Raw genomic sequence first — 21,510 nt, 5'->3', positions numbered from 1 at the left:
TGACCCCTGCACTCTGTACATTACACACTCCTGTCCCCTGCATTCTGTACATTACACACTCCTGTCCCCTGCATACTGTACATTACACACTCCTGCCCCCTGTACTCCGTACATTACACACTCCTGTCCCCTGCACTCGGTACATTACACACTCCTGTCCCCTGCATACTGTACATTACACACTCCTGCCCCCTGTACTCCGTACATTACACACTCCTGTCCCCTGCACTCGGTACATTACACACTCGTGTCCCCTGCATTCTGTACATTGCATACTCCTGTCCCCTGCATTCTGTACATTACACACTCCTGTCCCCTGCATACTGTACATTACACACTCCTGTCCCCTGCACTCCGTACATTACACACTTCTGTCCCCTGCACTCCGTACATTACATACTCCTGTCCCCTGCATACTGTACATTACAATCTCCTGTCCCCCTGCACTCTGTACATTACACACTCCTGTCCCCTGCATACTGTACATTACAATCTCCTGTCCCCTGCACTCTGTACATTACACACTCCTGACCCCTGCACTCTGTACATTACACACTCCTGTCCCCTGCATTCTGTACATTACACACTCCTGTCCCCTGCACTCTGTACATTACATACTCCTGACCCCTGCACTCTGTACATTACACACTCCTGTCCCCTGCATTCTGTACATTACACACTCCTGACTCCTGCATGCTGTACATTACACACTCCTGTCCCCTGCATTCTGTACATTACACACTCCTGTCCCCTGCACTCTGTACATTACATACTCCTGACCCCTGCACTCTGTACATTACACACTCCTGTCCCCTGCATTCTGTACATTACACACTCCTGTCCCCTGCATACTGTACATTACACACTCCTGTCCCCTGCATGCTGTACATTACACACTCCTGTCCCCTGCATACTCTACATTACACACTCCTCAAAATAATCCTTCTTGCCTTCCATGTGCCATAGTGATCCCTCCTTCCTTTCTTCCATATATCATAGAAATCCTTCCTTCCTTAAAACAGTGATCCTTGCCTCTCTCCAATCTCTCCCCTAAGGGTTCACACTGGAGACTGCAGCATGTGGCACAGCAAGCAAACCATACTTTATAGGTACAAGGAAGCCCAGGTTTTGCTTAACCACAGCCCTAAACCCCCTTCCACTATCATGTTTGGCCACACCCACTTTCTGCTGTGTAATGCCGCAGATCACTATCTCCCTACGATGTCCCTTATTCTCAAGTTCAAAAGTTGGAAGGTATTGATACATACATATAGTAGCACAGACCTAGCTATCTGCCACTGTGCATGTGAAATAATAACAAAGGCACGGCAGAGATACGCCTGACACTGGGATTTTTATATACACTTATTAGCTACAGTAAAGCCTTTAGATCAAATAAATATTTGCATAATAGTCTCTTCTGATCTGGGTGAAAATACAATAGCAGCAGCTCAATGGACAAGACCTGAGGCTCAGTTGTCTCTCAGTCTACTTCTTGGAAACTCCCCTTGATAAAGATGTCAAAGTCCTTCAATCAGGGGTTTCTGACCGAGCTAGGAGGGACAGGAAGCAATGTACATAAATAACTCTATGACATTTAGAAACACGGCCACTTACAATTACAGACAGTAGAGGGCAGCAGATCCCTACATGTGCCAATTGGAAAAGTGAAAAAGGTCACCATAGATTGAATAAAGTAGCAACTAAAATAAAGAATTGATACAAATTGTCAAAAACTACATAAATCATCAGTTTGAAAAGTTCCAAAAAATAAATAATATAAATGTGACCAACAACAATGTTCCTTTAAATGCATTGCCTAATTTTATTTAATGAATGTAATTAGACTCGTGTGTATTCATTACCGAAACACAGCGAGTAAAAATTTCATCAACATCATTTTACTTCATCAGCACATGAGAATTATTCAGGAGGTCCCTGTAGGGACCGATCCCCTATGGCTAAAATAACAGCAATATTATAACAGCCGGAAAATAGAAGACCTCTCAGCCTTTCCACATTGGAGGATGAAGTTCCATAATATATTCAAAGCTAAGACTGACTTCTAAATTCTATATAATATTTTATAGAACAGGGAAGGAAAGCATTCATCTGAAATCAACCTGCAAGAAAAACACTGTTCAGCCAAAAGGATGAGAACACCCTCCATATGTTCAGGGGTCTCCAGTGAGGGGTCCCGGTAATCCTCCATCATACAAAGACATTGGAGACCATTGTGCTCTTCTAACCTTGTGGTAACAGTTTGGTGAAGACCCTTTTTCATTCCAGCATGACTGTCCCCCCCCCCCCCCATGTACAAAGCCAGCTCCATAAAGACACGGGGTGACCAGTCTGGTGTAGAGGAACTTGAGTGTCCTGTACAGAGCCCTGACCTCATCCCTATTGATCACCTGACCTCAATCCTACCGATCACCTGACCTCATCCCTACCGATCACCTGACCTCATCCCTACTGATCACCTGACCTCATCCCTACTGATCACCTGACCTCATCCCTACTGATCACCTTTGGGGTAAATGGGAATATCGATGGTGACCCATGTCTTCTCATCCAACATCAGTATCTGACCTCAAAATTGGACAAATTCCCACAGACACACTCCAAAATCTTGTGGAAAGTCTTCCCAGAAGCTAAGACTGACTTTTAAATTCTATATAACATAAACAGGGAAGAAAGGGATACATCTGAAATTAACCTGTAAGAAACTATATAGCCAAAAAGGATGAGAACACCCTTCATATGTTCAGGGGTCTTCTGGTAACCTTCCACCATACAAAGACATTGTACACAATTGTGCAACCTAGTTGTAACAGTTCGGAGAAGAAACCCCCCCCCCCCCCCGTGTGTAAAGCCAGCTCCATAAAGACATGGGGTGACCAGTTTGGTGTGGAGGAACTCGAATGTCCTGTACAGAGCCCTGACCTCATCCCTACTGATCACCTGACCCCACCCCCTACTGATCACCTGACCTCATCCCTACTGATCACCTGACCTCATCCCTACTGATCACCTGACCTCATCCCTACTGATCACCTGACCTCACCCCTACTGATCATCTGACCTCACCCCTACTGATCACCTGACCTCATCCCTACCGATCACCTGACCTCATCCCTACTGATCACCTGACCTCATCCCTACTGATCACCTTTGGGATGAAGTGGAACATCGATGGTGAGCCAGGTCTTCTCATCTAATATCAATACCTGACTTCACAAATTGGAAAAATTCCCACAGACATCCTCCAAAATGTTGTGGAAAGTCTTCCCAGAAGAGTGAAGGATGGTAAAGCTGAAAGGGGGGTAACTCCGTATTAGACTTTGGGTTTTGGAATCCAATAATTGTGATGGGTGGGTGTCAGAAAACTTTGGCCCATATTTTATATGTTTATATCATCCAAATGACTACACATCTGTCATCCTGTTCATGTTCTGATGACTTTGTCATTACGTACAAAACCAACGTGATATTTAAAGCGGAGCTCCACCCAAAAGGGAAAGCTCAGCTTGTTTGCTCCACCCCCCCTCTGGTGCCACATTTGGCACCTTTCGAGGGGCAGCAGGTACCTGCTTTTGACACGTACCCGTCCCCACTTCTGGGTGATCTCACCGCGGCAAGGTCCCCCGGAAGTGTGTAATGAGTGGGATACTCCTCTGGATGGGGGAAGGGAATGAGTGGGATACTCCTCTGGATGGGGGAAGGGAATGAGTGGGATACTCCTCGGGATGGGGGAAGGGAATGAGTGGGATACTCCTCTGGATGGGAGAAGGGAATGAGGGGGATACTCCTCAGGATGGGAGAAAGGAATGAGTGGGATACTCCTCTGGATGGGAGAAGGGAATGAGTGGGACACTCCTCTGGATGGGGGAAGGGAATGAGTGGGATACTCCTCTGGATGGGAGAAGGGAATGAGTGGGATACTCCTCTGGATGGGAGAAGGGAATGAGTGGGATACTCCTCTGGATGGGAGAAGGGAATAAGTGAGATACTCCTCTGGATGGGGGAAGGGAATGAGTGGGATACTCCTCTGGATGGGAGAAGGGAATGAGTGGGATACTCCTCTGGATGGGAGAAGGGAATGAGTGGGACACTCCTCTGGATGGGGGAAGGGAATGAGTGGTACACTCCTCTGGATGGGAGAAGGAATGAGTGGGATACTCCTCTGGATGGGAGAAGGGAATGAGTGGGACACTCCTCTGCATGGGAGAAGGGAATGAGTGGGATACTCCTCTGGATGGGAGAAGGGAATGAGTGGGATACTCCTCTGGATGGGAGAAGGGAATGAGTGGGATACTCCTCTGGATGGGAGAAGGGAATGAGTGGGATACTCCTCTGGATGGGGGAAGGGAATGAGTGGGATACTCCTCTGGATGGGAGAAGGGAATGAATGGGACACTCCTCTGCCTGGGAGAAGGGAATGAGTGGGATACTCCTCTGGATGGGAGAAGGGAATGAGTGGGATACTCCTCTGGATGGGAGAAGGGAATAAGTGGGATACTCCTCTGGATGGGAGAAGGGAATGAGTGGGATAATCCTCTGGATGGGGGAAAGGAATGAGTGGGATACTCCTCTGGATGGGAGAAGGGAATGAGTGGGATACTCCTCTGGATGGGAGAAGGGAATGAGTGGTATACTCCTCTGGATGGGAGAAGGGAATGAGTGGGATACTCCTCTGGATGGGGGAAAGGAATGAGTGGGATACTCCTCTGGATGGGAGAAGGGAATGAGTGGGACACTCCTCTGGATGGGAGAAGGGAATGAGTGGGATACTCCTCTGGATGGGAGAAGGGAATGAGTGGGATACTCCTCTGGATGGGGAAAGGGAATGAGTGGGATACTCCTCTGGATGGGAGAAGGGAATGAGTGGGATAATCCTCTGGATGGGAGAAAGGAATGAGTGGGATACTCCTCTGGATGGGAGAAGGGAATGAGTGGGATACTCCTCTGGATGGGGGAAAGGAATGAGTGGGATACTCCTCTGGATGGGAGAAGGGAATGAGTGGGATACTCCTCTGGATGGGGGAAGGGAATGAGTGGGATACTCCTCTGGATGGGAGAAGGGAATGAGTGGGACACTCCTATGGATAGGAGAAGGGAATGAGAGAGATACTCCTCTGGATGGGAGAAGGGAATGAGTGGGACACTCCTCTGTATGGGAGAAGGGAATGAGTGGGATACTCCTCTGGATGGGAGAAGGGAATGAGTGGGATACTCCTATGGATAGGAGAAGGGAATGAGTGAGATACTCCTCTGGATGGGAGAAGGGAATGAGTGGGATACTCCTCTGGATAGGAGAAGGGAATGAGTGGGATACTCCTCTGGATGGGGGAAAGGAATGAGTGGGATACTCCTCTGGATGGGAGAAGGGAATGAGTGGGATACTCCTCTGGATGGGGGAAGGGAATGAGTGGGATACTCCTCTGGATGGGAGAAGGGAATTAGTGGGATACTCCTCTTGATGGGAGAAGGGAATGAGTGGGACACTCCTATGGATAGGAGAAGGGAATGAGTGAGATACTCCTCTGGATGGGAGAAGGGAATGAGTGGGACACTCCTCTGTATGGGAGAAGGGAATGAGTGGGATACTCCTATGGATAGGAGAAGGGAATGAGTGAGATACTCCTCTGGAAGGGGGGAAAGGAATGAGTGGGATACTCCTCTGGATGGGAGAAGGGAATGAGTGGGACACTCCTATGGATAGGAGAAGGGAATGAGTGAGATACTCCTCTGGATGGGAGAAGGGAATGAGTGGGATACTCCTCTCTATGGGGGAAGGGAATGAGTGGGATACTCCTCTGGATGGGGGAAGGGAATGAGTGGGATACTCCTCTGGATGGGAGAAGGGAATGAGTGGGATACTCCTCTGGATGGGAGAAGGGAATGAGTGGGATACTCCTCTGGATGGGAGAAGGGAATGAGTGGGATACTCCTCTGGATGGGAGAAGGGAATGAGTGGGATACTCCTCTGGATGGGGGAAGGGAATGAGTGGGATACTCCTCTGGATGGGGGAAGGGAATGAGTGGGATACTCCTCTGGATGGGGGAAGGGAATGAGTGGGATACTCCTCTGGCTCAACTAGGTACAACTGGGACAATTTGCAGAAAAAATGCCTGTTAGCGCTGTCTTGACGCCAGCTGAATGCCGACCAACGCTTACTGACGCTTGAAAATTGCTTTATTACTAAACTGTGCTAGAACTTGACTTGTAACCCTCTGGTTAACTCAAAAGATCCTGGACTGTAGTGAGACTTGACTCTTGACACTCTGTGAAGATCAAAAGTCCTGTGAACAGCTCCCTCCAACCCTTCACTGACTGAGGTAGCTCCTTGTATCTGCTTGTGCTGCTGCAACTCTCAACACTGCACCCTGCACACTTAACTCTTCAGGGCCCAACCTCTGGCGCCCCCTTTACACTTCAGGGTAATCTCACTAGGCACCCCCTCGGACACTTCAGGGTCCTCTCACTAGGCACCCCCTCTACACTTCAGGGTCCTCTCACTAGGCACCCCCTCTGACACTTCAGGGTCCTCTCACTAGGTACCCCCTCTACACTTCAGGGTCCTCTCACTAGGCACCCCCTCTGACACTTCAGGGTCCTCTCACTAGGCACCCCCTCTACAATTCAGGGTCCTCTCACTAGGCACCCCCTCGGACACTTCAGGGTCCTCTCACTAGGCACCCCCTCTACACTTCAGGGTCCTTTTACTAGGTACCCCCTCTACACTTCAGGGTCCTCTCACTAGGCACCCCCTCTGACACTTCAGGGTCCTCTCACTAGGCACCCCCTCTACACTTCAGGGTCCTCTCACTAGGCACCCCCCTCTACACTTCAGGGTCCTCTCACTAGGCACCCTCTCTGACACTTCAGGGTCCTCTCACTAGGCACCCCCTCAGCACTTCGGGGTCCTCTCACTAGGCACCCCCTCTACACTTCAGGGTCCTCTCACTAGGCACCCCCTCGGACACTTCAGGGTCCTCTCACTAGGCACCCCCTTCACTGCTAGCTAGCTCCTGGATCCATTGGACCTTCCCTGGAGCGGTCCCCTCTCAGCTAGGCAGACCCCCAGGGGCAGTTATAATACTCACCAACTTGGAATGCTTTCCTGAAACTGGGCCCCCTCAACTCCGCTGGTCCTCGGCACACCGGATCCTCTCTGCAGCTCAGCTCTCTCTGTACCTTCAGGCAAGCCACGCGAGAAACCCAATCCTTCTGACAGGAGGAGAGACAGCCGTACTCTCCCTCCTGGGACTCTGCTTCCTGGCAAAGACGCTGCGTCATGCGCTCCACTCAAACGTATACCCACTCCCAGAATCCTGTGCATCAGAATCTGTCTTTCTGGGGTAGATAAAGGCCTGAATGTGCCACTGATTGGGTTTCCTCCACTGCCCAATGAGAACTCCTCTCATGGAGCAAGTTGGGAGACTTCCCAGTCTCAATAGCAACACCTGGGAGACATGAAAGCCCAACTGAGAATCATGGCCCTGCTGTTAGGCAGCCAAGGCCCACTATACTTTGCCTATCACCTACCTTGGAGAGTGCTACACCCATTTTTTTTTTAAAGAAAGTTTTTTCGGTTCTGTGTATTTTGAACACTACAAGAAAAATGTAATTGTGACGGTATTCACCGTCACTGGAAGTGAAAGACAGATAATTAATGGTTTGAATTGCTTCAGATGGGACAGTAATATTTGTCAGCAATATCTACATATAGAAATATGAAGATTTAATTCCATTGCCATGAAATCTGTAATTCCTAAATAATGTGTGTATTACATATCCCTCAATGTCAGACAGGTTTTCCATATTGTTTGTGGATTGGGATAATGTGTATTCCAGCTTCAATGTGAGACAGACACACAGACTGTCACTGACAGCCTTGTCCTATCGTTTGTGTATTGGGAGGGAATGTGGATTGTGCCATCCCATTGTCTAATGTTAATGACCTCACATTGTTCTGTCCAGATGGCTACATAATTAGTTTAGGTTAGGGGGAGGGATACACTGTATGGGAATGACTGAGTGTAACACCTTGTTTCTATTGGATTGTGAATGTCACGTCCAGTTCTCCACAAGGTCCACCTGGGCGGTAACCTTGTGGGGGGAAAACTGTATAAAAGTATGTTTCTTGTTCAATAAAGAGTTCTAGTTCACCCTCAATCTAGAGTCCTGTCTCTTATTGGGGGAATATGCTACAAGGGATTGCTATGGTCTTCCATACTCCCTTGGATAATCACTAATCTCTTGTAACAGCTTGTGTAAGAGCTTGTTCTTGTTCCTGCTGCCCTCTCTGGGGAAAGAGAGGTTCACCCACGGGAACCTGGAGCCTTGTCGTAGGTCCAGGGTGGGTAGGAGACGGTGAAACCCTAACCAAGCTGCGGCGGTTTGTGGGGTCTGAAGTGGTTACGGTGTCTGGTGGAGTGCTTGGAGCCCTCGGGAAGCACTAGGAGCATCTGTCAAGGGAGGTACCCAGTCAGGGTGCAGGTTGATCCGTTACAGTAATCAAGCACCAAAAGGAAACTTCATTATACAAAATTGGGTTTATGGCCAAAACTGTGGTTAGGGCTAATTTAAAGGGACAGCACTTACCACAGGCACCTCAGTTCAGGAAATTGGACTGGGGGTTGGGTAGCTTAGGTCACATGTGTTAATTGTGCCCTACATCCCCTTCATTGGTCACTTTGGGTACATATTTGGGAAATGTTTTGGTCTTTAGTTTCATACGGACACTCTGCTACAATAAAACGAAACCAGATATTACTAGATATACATACTCAGAGAAACATAAATATGGACAAGTTTAGTCTTTTTCTCTCATTAAAAGCGGACTCTGGGCAGAGATAGATTTACATAGTTACATAGTTAGTCAAGTTGAAAAAAGACACAAGTCCATCCGGTTCAACCAACCCAACCATACAATCCCATATACACAATCCTATACCCTCCCCAACCATACAATCCCATATACACAATCCTATACCCTCCCCAACCATACAATCCCATATACACAATCCTATACCCTCCCCAACCATACAATCCCATATACACAATCCTATACCCTCCCCAACCATACAATCCCATATACACAATCCTATACCCACCCCAACCATACAATCCCCTATACACAATCCTATACCCTCCCCAACCATACAATCCCATATACACAATCCTATACCCGCCCCAACCATACAATCCCCTATACACAATCCTATACCCTCCCCAACCATACAATCCCATATACACAATCCTATACCCGCCCCAACCATACAATCCCCTATACACAATCCTATACCCGCCCCAACCATACAATCCCATATACACAATCCTATACCCACCCCAACCATACAATCCCATATACACAATCCTATACCCTCCCCAACCATACAATCCCATAAACACAATCCTATACCCTCCCCAACCATACAATCCCATATACACAATCCTATACCCTCCCCAACCATACAATCCCATATACACAATCCTATACCTGCCCCAACCATATAATCCCATATACACAATCCTATACCCACCCCAACCATACAATCCCATATACACAATCCTATACCCTCCCCAACCATACAATCCCATATACACAATCCTATACCCACCCCAACCATACAATCCCATATACACAATCCTATACCCTCCCCAACCATACACTCCCATATACACAATCCTATACCCCCCCAACCATACAATCCCATATACACAATCCTATACCCTCCCCAACCATACAATCCCATATACACAATCCTATACCCGCCCCAACCATACAATCCCATATACACAATCCTATACCCACCCCAACCATACAATCCCATATACACAATCCTATACCTGCCCCAACCATACAATCCCATTTACACAATCCTATACCCGCCCCAACCATACAATCCCATATACACAATCCTATACCCGCCCCAACCATACAATCCCATATACACAATCCTATACCCTCCCCAACCATACAATCCCATATACACAATCCTATACCCGCCCCAACCATACAATCCCATGTACACAATCCTATACCCGCCCCAACCATACAATCCCATATACACAATCCTATACCCGCCCCCAACCCTACAATCCCATATACACAATCCTATACCCTCCCCAACCATACAATCCCATATACACAATCCTATACCTGCTGTTGATCCAGAGGAAGGCGAAAATAAACCCCAGCAAAGTATGATCCAATTTACTACAGCGGGGGAAAAAAATCCTTCCTGATCCCCCCAAGAGGCAATCGGATATTCCCTGGATCAACGTTACCTAAAAAAAATTTACTACCCATTTATTTTATGTACACCCAGGAAAGAATCCAGGCCTTTTTTAAAGCAATCTACTGAGCTAGCCAGAACCACCTCTGGAGGGAGTCTATTCCACATTTTCACAACTCTTACGGTGAAGAAACCTTTCCCTATTTGGAGACGAAATCTGTTTTCCTCCAGACGTAAAGAGCGCCCCCTTGTCCTCTGTGTTGACCTTAAAGTGAACAACTCAACACCAAGTTCACTATATGGACCCCTTATGTATTTATACATGGAGATCATATCCCCCTTATGTATTTATACATGGTGATCATATCCCCCCTTATGTATTTATACATGGTGATCATATCCCCCCTTATGTCTTTATACATGGTGATCATATCCCCCCTTATGTATTTATACATGGAGATCATATCCCCCCTTAATCTCCTCTTCTCAAGAGAGAATAAATTCAGTTCCTCTAATCCAGTGGTTCTTAACCTTGTTGGAGGTACTGAACCCCACCAGCTTCATATGCGCATTCACCGAACCCTTCTTAATTGGAAAAATAAAATATGATTTTATGAGTCTAGTCTCGGGAGGGCCACTGCCAGAAAAAAAGGTGTTTTTTACAGAACTGAATTAAACGTATCATACAAAGTAAAATGTACAGGAGGTCAGTAGTATGTAGGGCAGCCTACAGAGGTCAGTAGGCTGTAGAGCAGCGTACAGAGGTCAGTAGGCTGTAGGGCAGCGTACAGAGGTCAGTAGGCTGTAGGGCAGCGTACAGAGGTCAGTAGGCTGTAGGGCAGTGTGCAGTAGTGAGTAGTTTGTAGGGCAGTGGTCAGTAGTTTGTAGGGTAGTGTATAGTGCTCAGTAGTTTGTAGGGCAGTGTAGCGAGGTCAGTAGCATGTAGGGCAGTGTATAGGGGGTCAGTAGTTTTTAGGGCGTGGTAGAAAGGTCAGTAGGATGTAGGGCAGTGTACAGAGGCCAGCAGCATGTAGGGCAGGGTATACGGGTCAGTTGATTGTAGGGAAGGATAGAGTGGTCAGTAGGCTGTAGGACGGTGTACAGAGACTAGGGCAGAGGATAGGAGTTGACAGGACAGAGGATAGGACAGTGTACATGGATCAGTAAAGCCGCACAACAGGGGGCTGGGAGGGCACACACCAGGGGGCTAAATGAAAAGGACATGCATTTCCATTTGTCAGCTAACAGCACCTCTATGCTAAGCTGCAGTAACTCAGCAGACTTAGCATAGAGGTGCTTGCAAACTAATCCACCATGTACAGCTAGCTGAGTCTACCTCCAGGAACATTCACTCGGCTCCCTCTGCTCAGCTGCTCACACTTCCCTCTTTCAGGCGGGCGCGATCTCCGTGGTCAGGTACATCCCCATCCCGCCCACTCAAGCAGAAAGCAGCCTGCAGGAGATAGGCTGGAAACCTGCTGGGGGAGGTACAGAGGGCAGAGCGTCAAGTGTCTATGTGTAATGGCTGTGAGTCGTCCCGACCGCAGCTCTGATTTCCTGGGGGGGGGGGGGGGTTGGCCTCACAATCAGTAATATTTTCTCGGGGGGAGCAATTGCCCAGTTGCCCTCCCGCCGAACCCCTGAGACTGACTCACCGAACCCCTGGGGTTCGATCGAACCCAGGTTAAGAACCACTGCTCTAATCTCTCCTCATAGCTGAGCTCCTCCATGCCTCTTATCAGTTTGGTTGCCCTTCTCTGCACTTTCTCCAGTTCCCCGATATCCTTTCTGAGAACTGGAGCCTAAAACTGAACTGCATATTCCAGATGAGGTCTTACCAATGATTTGTACAGAGGGGGGTTTACTAATGATTTGTACAGGGGCAAAATGATATCTCTCTCTGGAGTCCATGCCTCTGTTAATACAAGAAAGGACTTTGCTTGCTTTGGAAACTGCAGCTTGGCATTGCATGCTATTATTAAGCTTATGATCTACCAGAACACCCAGATCCTTCTCAGCTATGGATTCCCCCAGATCTTTCTCCGCTATGGATTCCCCCAGATCCTTCTCCGCTATGGATTCCCCCAGATCCTTCTCCGCTATGGATTCCCCCAGATCCTTCTCCGCTATGGATTCCCCCAGATTCTTCTCCGCTATGGATTCCCCTAGTTCTACTCCCCCTAGTATGTATGATGGATGCATATTCTTACCCCCCAAGTGCAGAACTTTACATTTATCAACATTAAACCTCATTTGTCACATAGTTGCCCAATGAAACATTGCATTGAGGTCAGCTTGTAAGTTGGAGACATCCTGTAAGGAAGTTATTCCACTGCAAAGCTTGGTGTCATCTGCAAATTCTGAAATGCTACTTTTATTCCCCGACCCAAAGAATCATTAACCACTACTCTCTGAATTCTATCTTTTAGCCAATTTTCTATCCAATTACAAACTGATCTTTCCAAGCCAGTAGACTTTACCTTACACATTAGCCGTGTGTGTCAAACACTTTTGCAAAATCCAAGTATACTACGTCCACAGCCACCCCTCTATCCAAGTATACCACGTCCATAGCCACCCCTCTGTCCAAGTATACCACGTCCATAGCCACCCCTCTGTCCAAGTATAGCACGTCCACAGACACCCCTCTGTCCAAGTATACCACGTTCACAGCCACCCCTCTGTCCAAGTATACCACATCCACAACCACCCCTCTGTCCAAGTATAGCACGTCCACAGCCACCCCTCTGTCCAAGTATACCACGTCCACAGCCACCCCTCTGTCCAAGTATACCGCATCCACAGCCACCCCTCTGTCCAAGTATACCATGTCCACAGACACCCCTCTGTCCAAGTATACCACATCCACAGCCACCCCTCTGTCCAAGTATACCACGTCCACAGCCACCCCTCTGTCCAAGTATAGCACGTCCACAGCCACCCCTCTGTCCAAGTATAGCACGTCCACAGCCACCCCTCTGTCCAAGTATACCACGTCCACAGCCACCCCTCTGTCCAAGTATACCACGTCCACAGACACCCCTCTGTCCAACTATACCACGTCCACAGCCACCCCTCTGTCCAAGTATACCACATCCACAGCCACCCCTCTGTCCAAGTATACCACATCCACGGCCACCCCTCTGTCCAAGTATAGCACGTCCACAGCCACCCCTCTGTCCAAGTATACCACGTCCACAGCCACCCCTCTGTCCAAGTATACCACGTCCACAGACACCCCTCTGTCCAACTATACCACGTCCACAGCCACCCCTCTGTCCAAGTATACCACGTCCACAGCCACCCCTCTGTCCAAGTATACCACATCCACAGCCACCCCCTCTGTCCAAGGTTTTACTTACCTCCTCATAAAAAGAAATCAGATTTGTCTGACAACTTCTGTCTCTCATGAATCCATGCTGTCTGTTGCTTAAAATATTTTTTTCCAGCAAGAACTCCTCTATGTGGTCTTTTATTAAACTCTCCAATATCTTCTCTACTAACAGGTCTATAGTTACTCAGCAAAGACTTTGATCCCTTTTTTAAATATAGGCACCACATTGGCCCCACACCAATCCAGTGGTTCTATTCCAGTCCTTAACGAGTCCCTAAAAATTAGAAACAAAGGCTTAGAAATTACAGCGCTCAATTCTTTTAGGATGGGTGGATGCCATCTGGTCCAGGCGCTTTATCCACCCTTATTCTGTCTAAATATTTCTGGACCATATCACTTGAGCCATTGTGGATAATTTGGGGCTGTGTCACTACCACCCTCATTATGGTCATGAGCTCCCCCATGCTCCTTTGATATAGAGGTGTGGACTTCATACTGAAGAACCTCTCATCATTCTGGTTGATGGTGCCTTTACCTTTAGGGACTTTACTGATAGCCAGCTGGACTCCATATTTAGGTCTTAGTTTGATGTAACTCGAGCAACTCTCTGTTCTCTATTGGCAGTGACTTTAATTTGTTGAACCATGTCTCAGTGGATCACCTTCCCTAGGGAGGGACTCCTCTCACACAGAAGAACTTGAGGAACCCCCATGTCAGTTATGATGGCCCTCTGAGACATTGAAGTTTGTGTGTCACGAGACACTAATGTCTGTCCATATGTAAAGGAACTTGTCTAAACAACACCTTGGTGGAGATGGTGTCCCTTTGGCCACATACTTAACAATGACATGCCCAATACCCCTGCTTCTCACTCTGTGAGCCCGCTAAAATGCTAAGCTCTGTTGATGAGAAAGAAGTACCCCAGACTATCGCTAGTACACCTGTAATACCTCAAGTCTATCTCCCACGTGAACTCCAGATCTCACAGCTCCACACCTTTTTTTTAGAGGTATATCAGGGCATGGTCATCCAGTGCCCAGCATGAGGATGGCAAATTGTTGTTACAGGAGGCAACTGGTTGTGAGAGTTACCAGATGCAGCAGATAGTGTTGGTGATGGAAGCGCCAGGGACCCATGGCACTTTGCAGGAGATGCAGGGTACATGGGTGCACGGTGCTAGAGATGCCACCGGCTTTCTCCCATCACACTGTACTAGTGCTCTCGGGGCACAATTCCCTTCTGCCCCCCCCCCCCCTTTGTTTCAGCCCTGCTTGTGGGTTATTGTTTTATTATTAAGTTTGGTCTCTTGGAAGTTTCTTACATTTAGTTTGAATGCTCAGGCTTCCACCTGTAGCTTCTTCTTTAGAACCTGTAACCAGGTATTTAGTTATTTTGCCTTTTTTGCATTTTTTGTACCTCCGTATACATAATCATGAATTATTTAGACTACTTATACCCTAGGATTTATAATATGCCCTCCCATGTTACCTAGAATGTATCTTGGGATCTGACAGACTCTGCTCATTGAAGACTGAGAACTGAGCGATCAGCGGTATTTGATCGTTCATTTCCTAGTCTTAGAAGTGGTCGGGGACAGATTCAGCATCAGATCAATTCTGCATCCATCTAGGTGAGTATAATTTTTTTTATTTGTTTTTGCTAAACCCATACTTCTCTATTAAAAGGGACTTGGTACTCTACCCTTCCTTGTTTCACATTAAAGCTTTCCTTCCCTCTCTCCCTTTGGATTACTATTGAGCAGTGGCGTAGCGTGGGTTGTCAGCACCCGGGGCAAGGCTAGTAATTTGCGCCCCCTAACCTGCGGGATTTTAGCACTTGAGTCTCTTCCACTAGATTAGTTAAAGAAACCCTTACCCCCTAAGCACTTTAGAGCAGGCCAGGGTCCCCACAGATCACCTTTTAGAGCAGGGTCCCCATAGATCCCCCTTTAGAGAATGGTCCCCATATAATCTATGGGGACATTTCTCTAAAGTGGGGAATCTATGGGGACCCTGCTCTAAAAAGGGATCTATGGGGACCCTGGCCTGCTCTAAAGGGGATCTATGGGGATCCTGCTCTAAAGGGGGGATCTATGACATAGATCCCCTTTAGAGCAGGGTCCCTATAGATCCCCCTTTAGAGCAGGCCTGTGCAGGTCCCCCATAGATCCTCCTTTACAGCAGGCCAGGGTGAGGTGAGGTCCCCCATATAGATCCCCCCTTACAGCAGGCCAGGGTGAGGTCCCCCATATAAATCCCCCCTTACAGCAGGCCAGGGTGAGGTCCCCCATATAGATCTCCCCTTACAGCAGGCCAGGGTGAGGTCCCCCATATAGATCCCCCCTTACAGCAGGCCAGGGTGAGGTGAGGTGAGGTCCTGTCCCCCATATAGATCACCCCCTTTACAGTAGGCCAGGGTGAGGGGATCTATATGGGGGACTCCGGACCTCACCTCACCCTGGCCTGCTGTAAGGGGGGGATCTATATGGGGGACCTCACCTCACTCTGGCCTGCTGTAAGGGGGGATCTACATGGGGGACCTGGTCCCCCATATAGATCCCCCTTACAGCAGGCCAGGGTGAGGTCCCCCATATAGATCCCAGGTCCCCCATATAGATCCCCCCTTACAGCAGGCCAGGGTGAGGTCCCCCATATAGATCCCAGGTCCCCCATATAGATCCTCCTTTACAGCAGGCCAGGGTGAGGTGAGGTCCCCCATATAGATCCCCCCCTTACAGCAGGCCAGGGTGAGGTCCCCCATATATATCCCCCCTTACAGCAGGCCAGGGTGAGGTCCCCCATATAGATCTCCCCTTACAGCAGGCCAGGGTGAGGTCCCCCATATAGATCCCCCCTTACAGCAGGCCAGGGTGAGGTGAGGTGAGGTCCCATCCCCCATATAGATCACCCCCTTTACAGTAGGCCAGGGTGAGGGGGATCTATATGGGGGACCCCGGACCTCACCTCACCCTGGCTTGCTGTAAGGGGGAGATCTATATGGGGGACCTCACCCTGGCCTGCTGTAAGGGGGGAGATCTATATGGGGGACGGGACCTCTCCTTACCCTGGCCTGCTGTAAGGGGGATCTATATGGGGGACCTCACCTCACCCTGGCCTGCTGTAAGGGGGATCTACATGGGGGACCTGGTCCCCCATATAGATCCCCCCTTACAGCAGGCTAGGGTGAGGTCCCCCATATAGATCCCCCCTTACAGCAGGCCAGGGTGAGGTGAGGTCCGGACCCTGGCCTACTGTAAGGGGGGGCTCTATATGGGGGACCCCAGACCTAACCTCACCCTGGCCTGCTGTAAGGGGGGGTCTATACTCAGTCCTGACTCCTGTCCTGTGTCACTCGTGACTCCTACCTTTTTTTTGCAGGTGCACCCGATCACAGCAGGCTATGTCTTCTCTTCTCCTCCAGGTCCTCCGGCTCCTAGGTTTTCCTCCTGCGTCTGTCGCCACTGGCTCTCTCCTCTCTGGCCTGTGTCACCTGCCGCCGCTGCCAGCTTCTTCTTGCTGCTGCCTGGGCTGGTCTGGTGTGGCTCCCGCGCTCAGCGCTGCGCTGGGCGGCCGCTGCAGTGCACTGTCCCTCCCCCAGATTGTCCCTCGCTCTCCGCACGCCTGGCACAACCCCCCCCCTCCCTCCACAGTGGGCGGCGACCCGGCGGCTCGGATCGGATTCGCACAGCGCCGCCGCCACAGCCAGCACTGCAGTGTAAGAGAATAAGTGAGCCAGGCAGGGCAGAGCTGCGGGTGCGAGCGCGCCCCCCCCCAGATGTTGCGCCCGGTGCGGCCGGCCCCCCCTGCACCCCCCACGCTACGCCACTGCTATTGAGATGTGTATTATATAATGGATATCCTTTTGCCTGAAGTCAAGGGTTATCAGTATTCTACTTTGACCCCTAGTTGTTTACTGGTTGGTCCTTAATTGGGATATACTTTGGTTGTCCAACATTCCTTTCCCGGAGGTCAAGGGTTAAGGAAGAATTAGCTTTTTTCACATTGATCATCTCCTGATAGGACAGTGCATGTAGTACGTTGTTCTATTTTTCTAGGTCACCCGGCGCAGTTACTCCAGAGCTTAGTAAATAAGCAGGAGCTCTGCTGACTTGCACTATCCAATCACATGGTATTTTTCTTGCATGTGATTGGGTACTCTTTGTAAAGTGAAGCTTTACCTCATTTACTAAGCTCTGGAACAACTGCACTTTACAAAGTGCACAGTCTATCTGCCTTTAGTAAATCAACCCCAAACTGTTGGCAGCATTTACTTTTTGAGTAACACACTTTTTATAACTTTTGTTGAAAGGTAGCACACAGGTCCATTTTTATAAATAATCCTCACTTTGAAGAGATTTCCTCTCACTTCCTACTGTGATAAAGTGAAGGGAAATCTCACCAATGGATATAAATACAAAACATTCAGTGCGCCCCATACAGAGAGACCCAGTTACAAGTTGTGGTGAAATGATGGATAGCTCCACCATAACATACATCCAAAGCAGCCATCCGCATCCCATTGGGGAGATCCCACAGCCATCCGCATCCCATTGGGGAGATCCCACAGCCATCGGCGTCCCATTGGGGAGATCCCACAGCCATCCGCATCCCATTGGGGAGATCCCACAGCCATCGGCGTCCCATTGGGGAGATCCCACAGCCATCGGCGTCCCATTGGGGAGATCCCACAGCCATCGGCGTCCCATTGGGGAGATCCCGCAGCCATCCGCATCCCATTGGGGAGATCCCACAGCCATCGGTGTCCCATTGGGGAGATCCCACAGCCATCGGCGTCCCATTGGGGAGATCCCACAGCCATCGGCGTCCCATTGGGGAGATCCTGATCCATGATGAAACAAAAACAAAAGGACACTCTTAGTGTTACCAAAAAGCGATGCTTAACCACTTGCCGTCTGCTCACGTTGAGCCTACTGCGGCAAAGTGGTTCGTTATCGTCTGGCGACGTAGACCTACGTCGCCAGACACTCCCCCTTCTCGGTGGCATGTGCGCGCCGCCGGAGGTTCGCTCCCGCTGTATTCAGTCACAGCGGGAGTCGGGCCAGGGGAGGAGCAGCAGTGATCGCCGCTGCTCTTCCCCGATCGTCGGGGAATCGAGTGTGGAGATCCGCCTGCCTGTGTAAACACAAGCGGGCGGATCTCCTAAGTGACAGGCAGGGTCAGATTGCAGGGTTCAGCATAGTTGAACCCTCGATCTGTCCTTGTGTCACACAGTCCCCTCCCCCCACACACGTTAGTAAGCACCAGGCATACATTAACCCCTCCCTCTCCAATAAAGTTAACCCCTTCCCTGCCAGTGTCATTTTTACAGTAACAGTGCATATATATAGCACTGATTACTGTAGTAATGTCACTGGTACCCCCAAAAGTGTCAAAAATGTCAGTCAAGGGTCCGATCTGTCCGCCGCAATGTCACAGTCCCACAAAAAAAATCGCAGATCGCTGCCATTACGCGTTAAAAAAAAACACCAAAAATGACAGAAATCTTTCCCTTTGTTAGTAAACGCAATAACTTTTGCGCAAACCAATCAAAATACGCTTATTGTGATTTTTTTTTACCAAACATATGTAGCATAAAACAAATTGGCCAAAAATTAAAAAAAATTAGATTTTTAACATTTTTTTGGGGGGAATTTCATATAAAAAAATGTTTAAAATATTATTTTTTCAAAATAAACGTTCTTTTTTTGTTTATAGCGCAAAAAATAAAAATCGCACAGGTGATCAAATACCACCAAAAGAAAGCTCTGTTTGTGGGAAAAAAAGGACGTCAATTTCATTTGGGTACAGCGTCGCACGACCGCGCAATTGTCCATTAAATTCGCACAACGCCGAATCGCAAAAAGTGGCCCAGACGTAAGACAGCAAAATGCTCCGGTGGTAACGTGGTTAAAGGACACTCTTAAGGCCCGTACACACGTACCGATCGTCGGCATACAAACGTCGGTGGACGAAGGATCTGCCGATTGTACGCGTGTTAGTATGGTGCCTCCGACAGATGTCTGCGCACAATCCGCGGACAAAAGTCTTTCTTGCAAACATGAAAATATTTGTATGCCGACACCAGAACGGACGATTGTTCGCCTGTCAGTACACAATTCGGCCGACAGACCGCAGATTTGCAAGACTGGGCATGCTCAGAAAATAGAAAACACAGGGAAAGTTAACCATTACATGACATCACTTTTGCAGTCGGCGGACAAAATTCTTGTGCTGTCCTTGTGCTGTCTTTGCACTTTTCAGCAGACACCGACATCCCGGGGAGAAAAGAGGAACATTTGTAAGCCGACCATCGGTACGTGTGTACGGGGCTTTAGTGTTACCAAAAAGCGATGCTTCAAGGACACTAAGGACCATTTCCACAGGCTGCCTAGGCTTCAAAACACGCCTTTTTGGTGACCCTAAAATTGTCTAGTTTTTCTTTTTAACATGGTGGGCTGCTGGTGATATTTTGGATTGTAATCTCCCCAATGGGGTGCAGACGGTGGGAAAAAAATCTGAAAGGGGTTCTAACTATTCTTTATTTTAACCAAAATGAAAAAAACAAAAACATTTTGCCTTTAGATGTACTATAAGGAAATCTGAATATATACAAAATATACTTTCTATATTTCATATATTTACGACATTGTTGGTTTTTATTTACAGGGTCATGCCATGATCACTGGAAACGCTACTGCCTTCACTGTATTCTTGCTTGCTGGGCTCTCGGACATCTCTGAGCTCCAGGTTTTGCTGTTTGTGTTGTTTTTTGGTATCTATGTATTGACTCTTTTAGCCAATGTAGCAATTATCCTGATAACATGGCTCAGTCCAAATCTGCACACACCAATGTACTTTTTCCTTGGCAATTTTTCCTTTTTAGAAATTTGTTACGTCTCGTCCACTGTCCCTAAAATGTTGTCCACCCTCCTTGCAGAACATAAAACCATTTCGTATGGCGGTTGTCTCACCCAGATGTATTGGTTCCTGTTGCTGGGAGGTACAGAGTGTTACATGCTGGCGGCTATGGCCTATGACCGCTATAACGCAATATGTCGCCCGCTCCTCTACAGCGTTGTTCTAAGCAGGAGGACCTGTCTTCAGCTGATCGCTGGCTCTTGGATTATTGGGGCAGTCAATGCTTTGATACACACGGCTCTGACCTTCACCTTGCCATTCTGTGCTAATAAAATCAATCATTTTTTCTGTGACATCCCTCCTCTACTTAAACTGGCGTGTGCCCAGACTTGGGCCAATGAAGTGACAGTTTTTCTAATTAGCGGCTCTGTCATTGTTGGATCCTTTATATTAACCATCATTTCCTATGTGAAGATTATGTCTGCCATCCTCAATATACGGCTGAGCTCCGGCAGGAAGAAAGCCTTCTCCACCTGTGCCTCTCACTTTGTGGTGGTGATGATCTTCTATGGCTCTGGGATTTTCATGTATTTCAGGCCGAAGTCCAGTTACTCCATGGATCAGGACAGGCTGATAGCGGTGATGTACACCATTATTGCTCCGCTCCTAAATCCTTTCATATACACATTTAGGAATAGTGATGTGAAGGCCGCGCTCAGCAGATTAGTGAATCAAATTATTATAACACAGAAGCTGTAATAAAACCTTCATCAATTCTAGGAAACCAAAGACGGTGCCGAGCGGCACTTTTCCCACATACGGGGAGAACTTAGAAAGGCTCTTCAGACGTTACATGGCCCAACAAATACTATCCATAATGATGTATATATGAATTCTGTCCCCATTATAGGGAACACTTAGTGAATTAGGAAGATTTTTTTGATTAGTTGTTTATAGGTTCATTTTTTTATTCTACTCTAGGAAGTCCACACTTTCACATTCTGTGTAGTCTGCTTCTCTGAATGTTTCCATTTGTTTAGCCGGTCGGCCCACGCGATTGCCATCCCACCTCTC

The 21,510-nt window shown here is 48.3% G+C and overlaps 1 protein-coding gene across 1 annotated transcript in view; it reads left to right on the top strand.

Annotated features, from left to right (window-relative positions):
* Positions 1–21,195, top strand: part of LOC309568371 (olfactory receptor 5V1-like) — a gene marked incomplete at both ends in the record, with an annotated part of 33,287 nt that extends 12,092 nt beyond the window's left edge. The window contains one exon of the mRNA XM_082274035.1: positions 20,245–21,195. Within this exon, the coding sequence (XP_082130161.1) occupies positions 20,245–21,195 (951 nt within the window). The remainder of the gene's footprint in view (positions 1–20,244) is intronic.
* Between the last annotated feature and the right edge of the window lie 315 nt (positions 21,196–21,510).

Source organism: Pelophylax lessonae (assembly GCF_965119305.1).
Source record: "Pelophylax lessonae genome assembly, chromosome: 12".
NCBI classification, from domain to species: Eukaryota; Metazoa; Chordata; class Amphibia; order Anura; family Ranidae; genus Pelophylax; species Pelophylax lessonae.
This window is presented reverse-complemented; position numbering and strand designations above follow the sequence as displayed.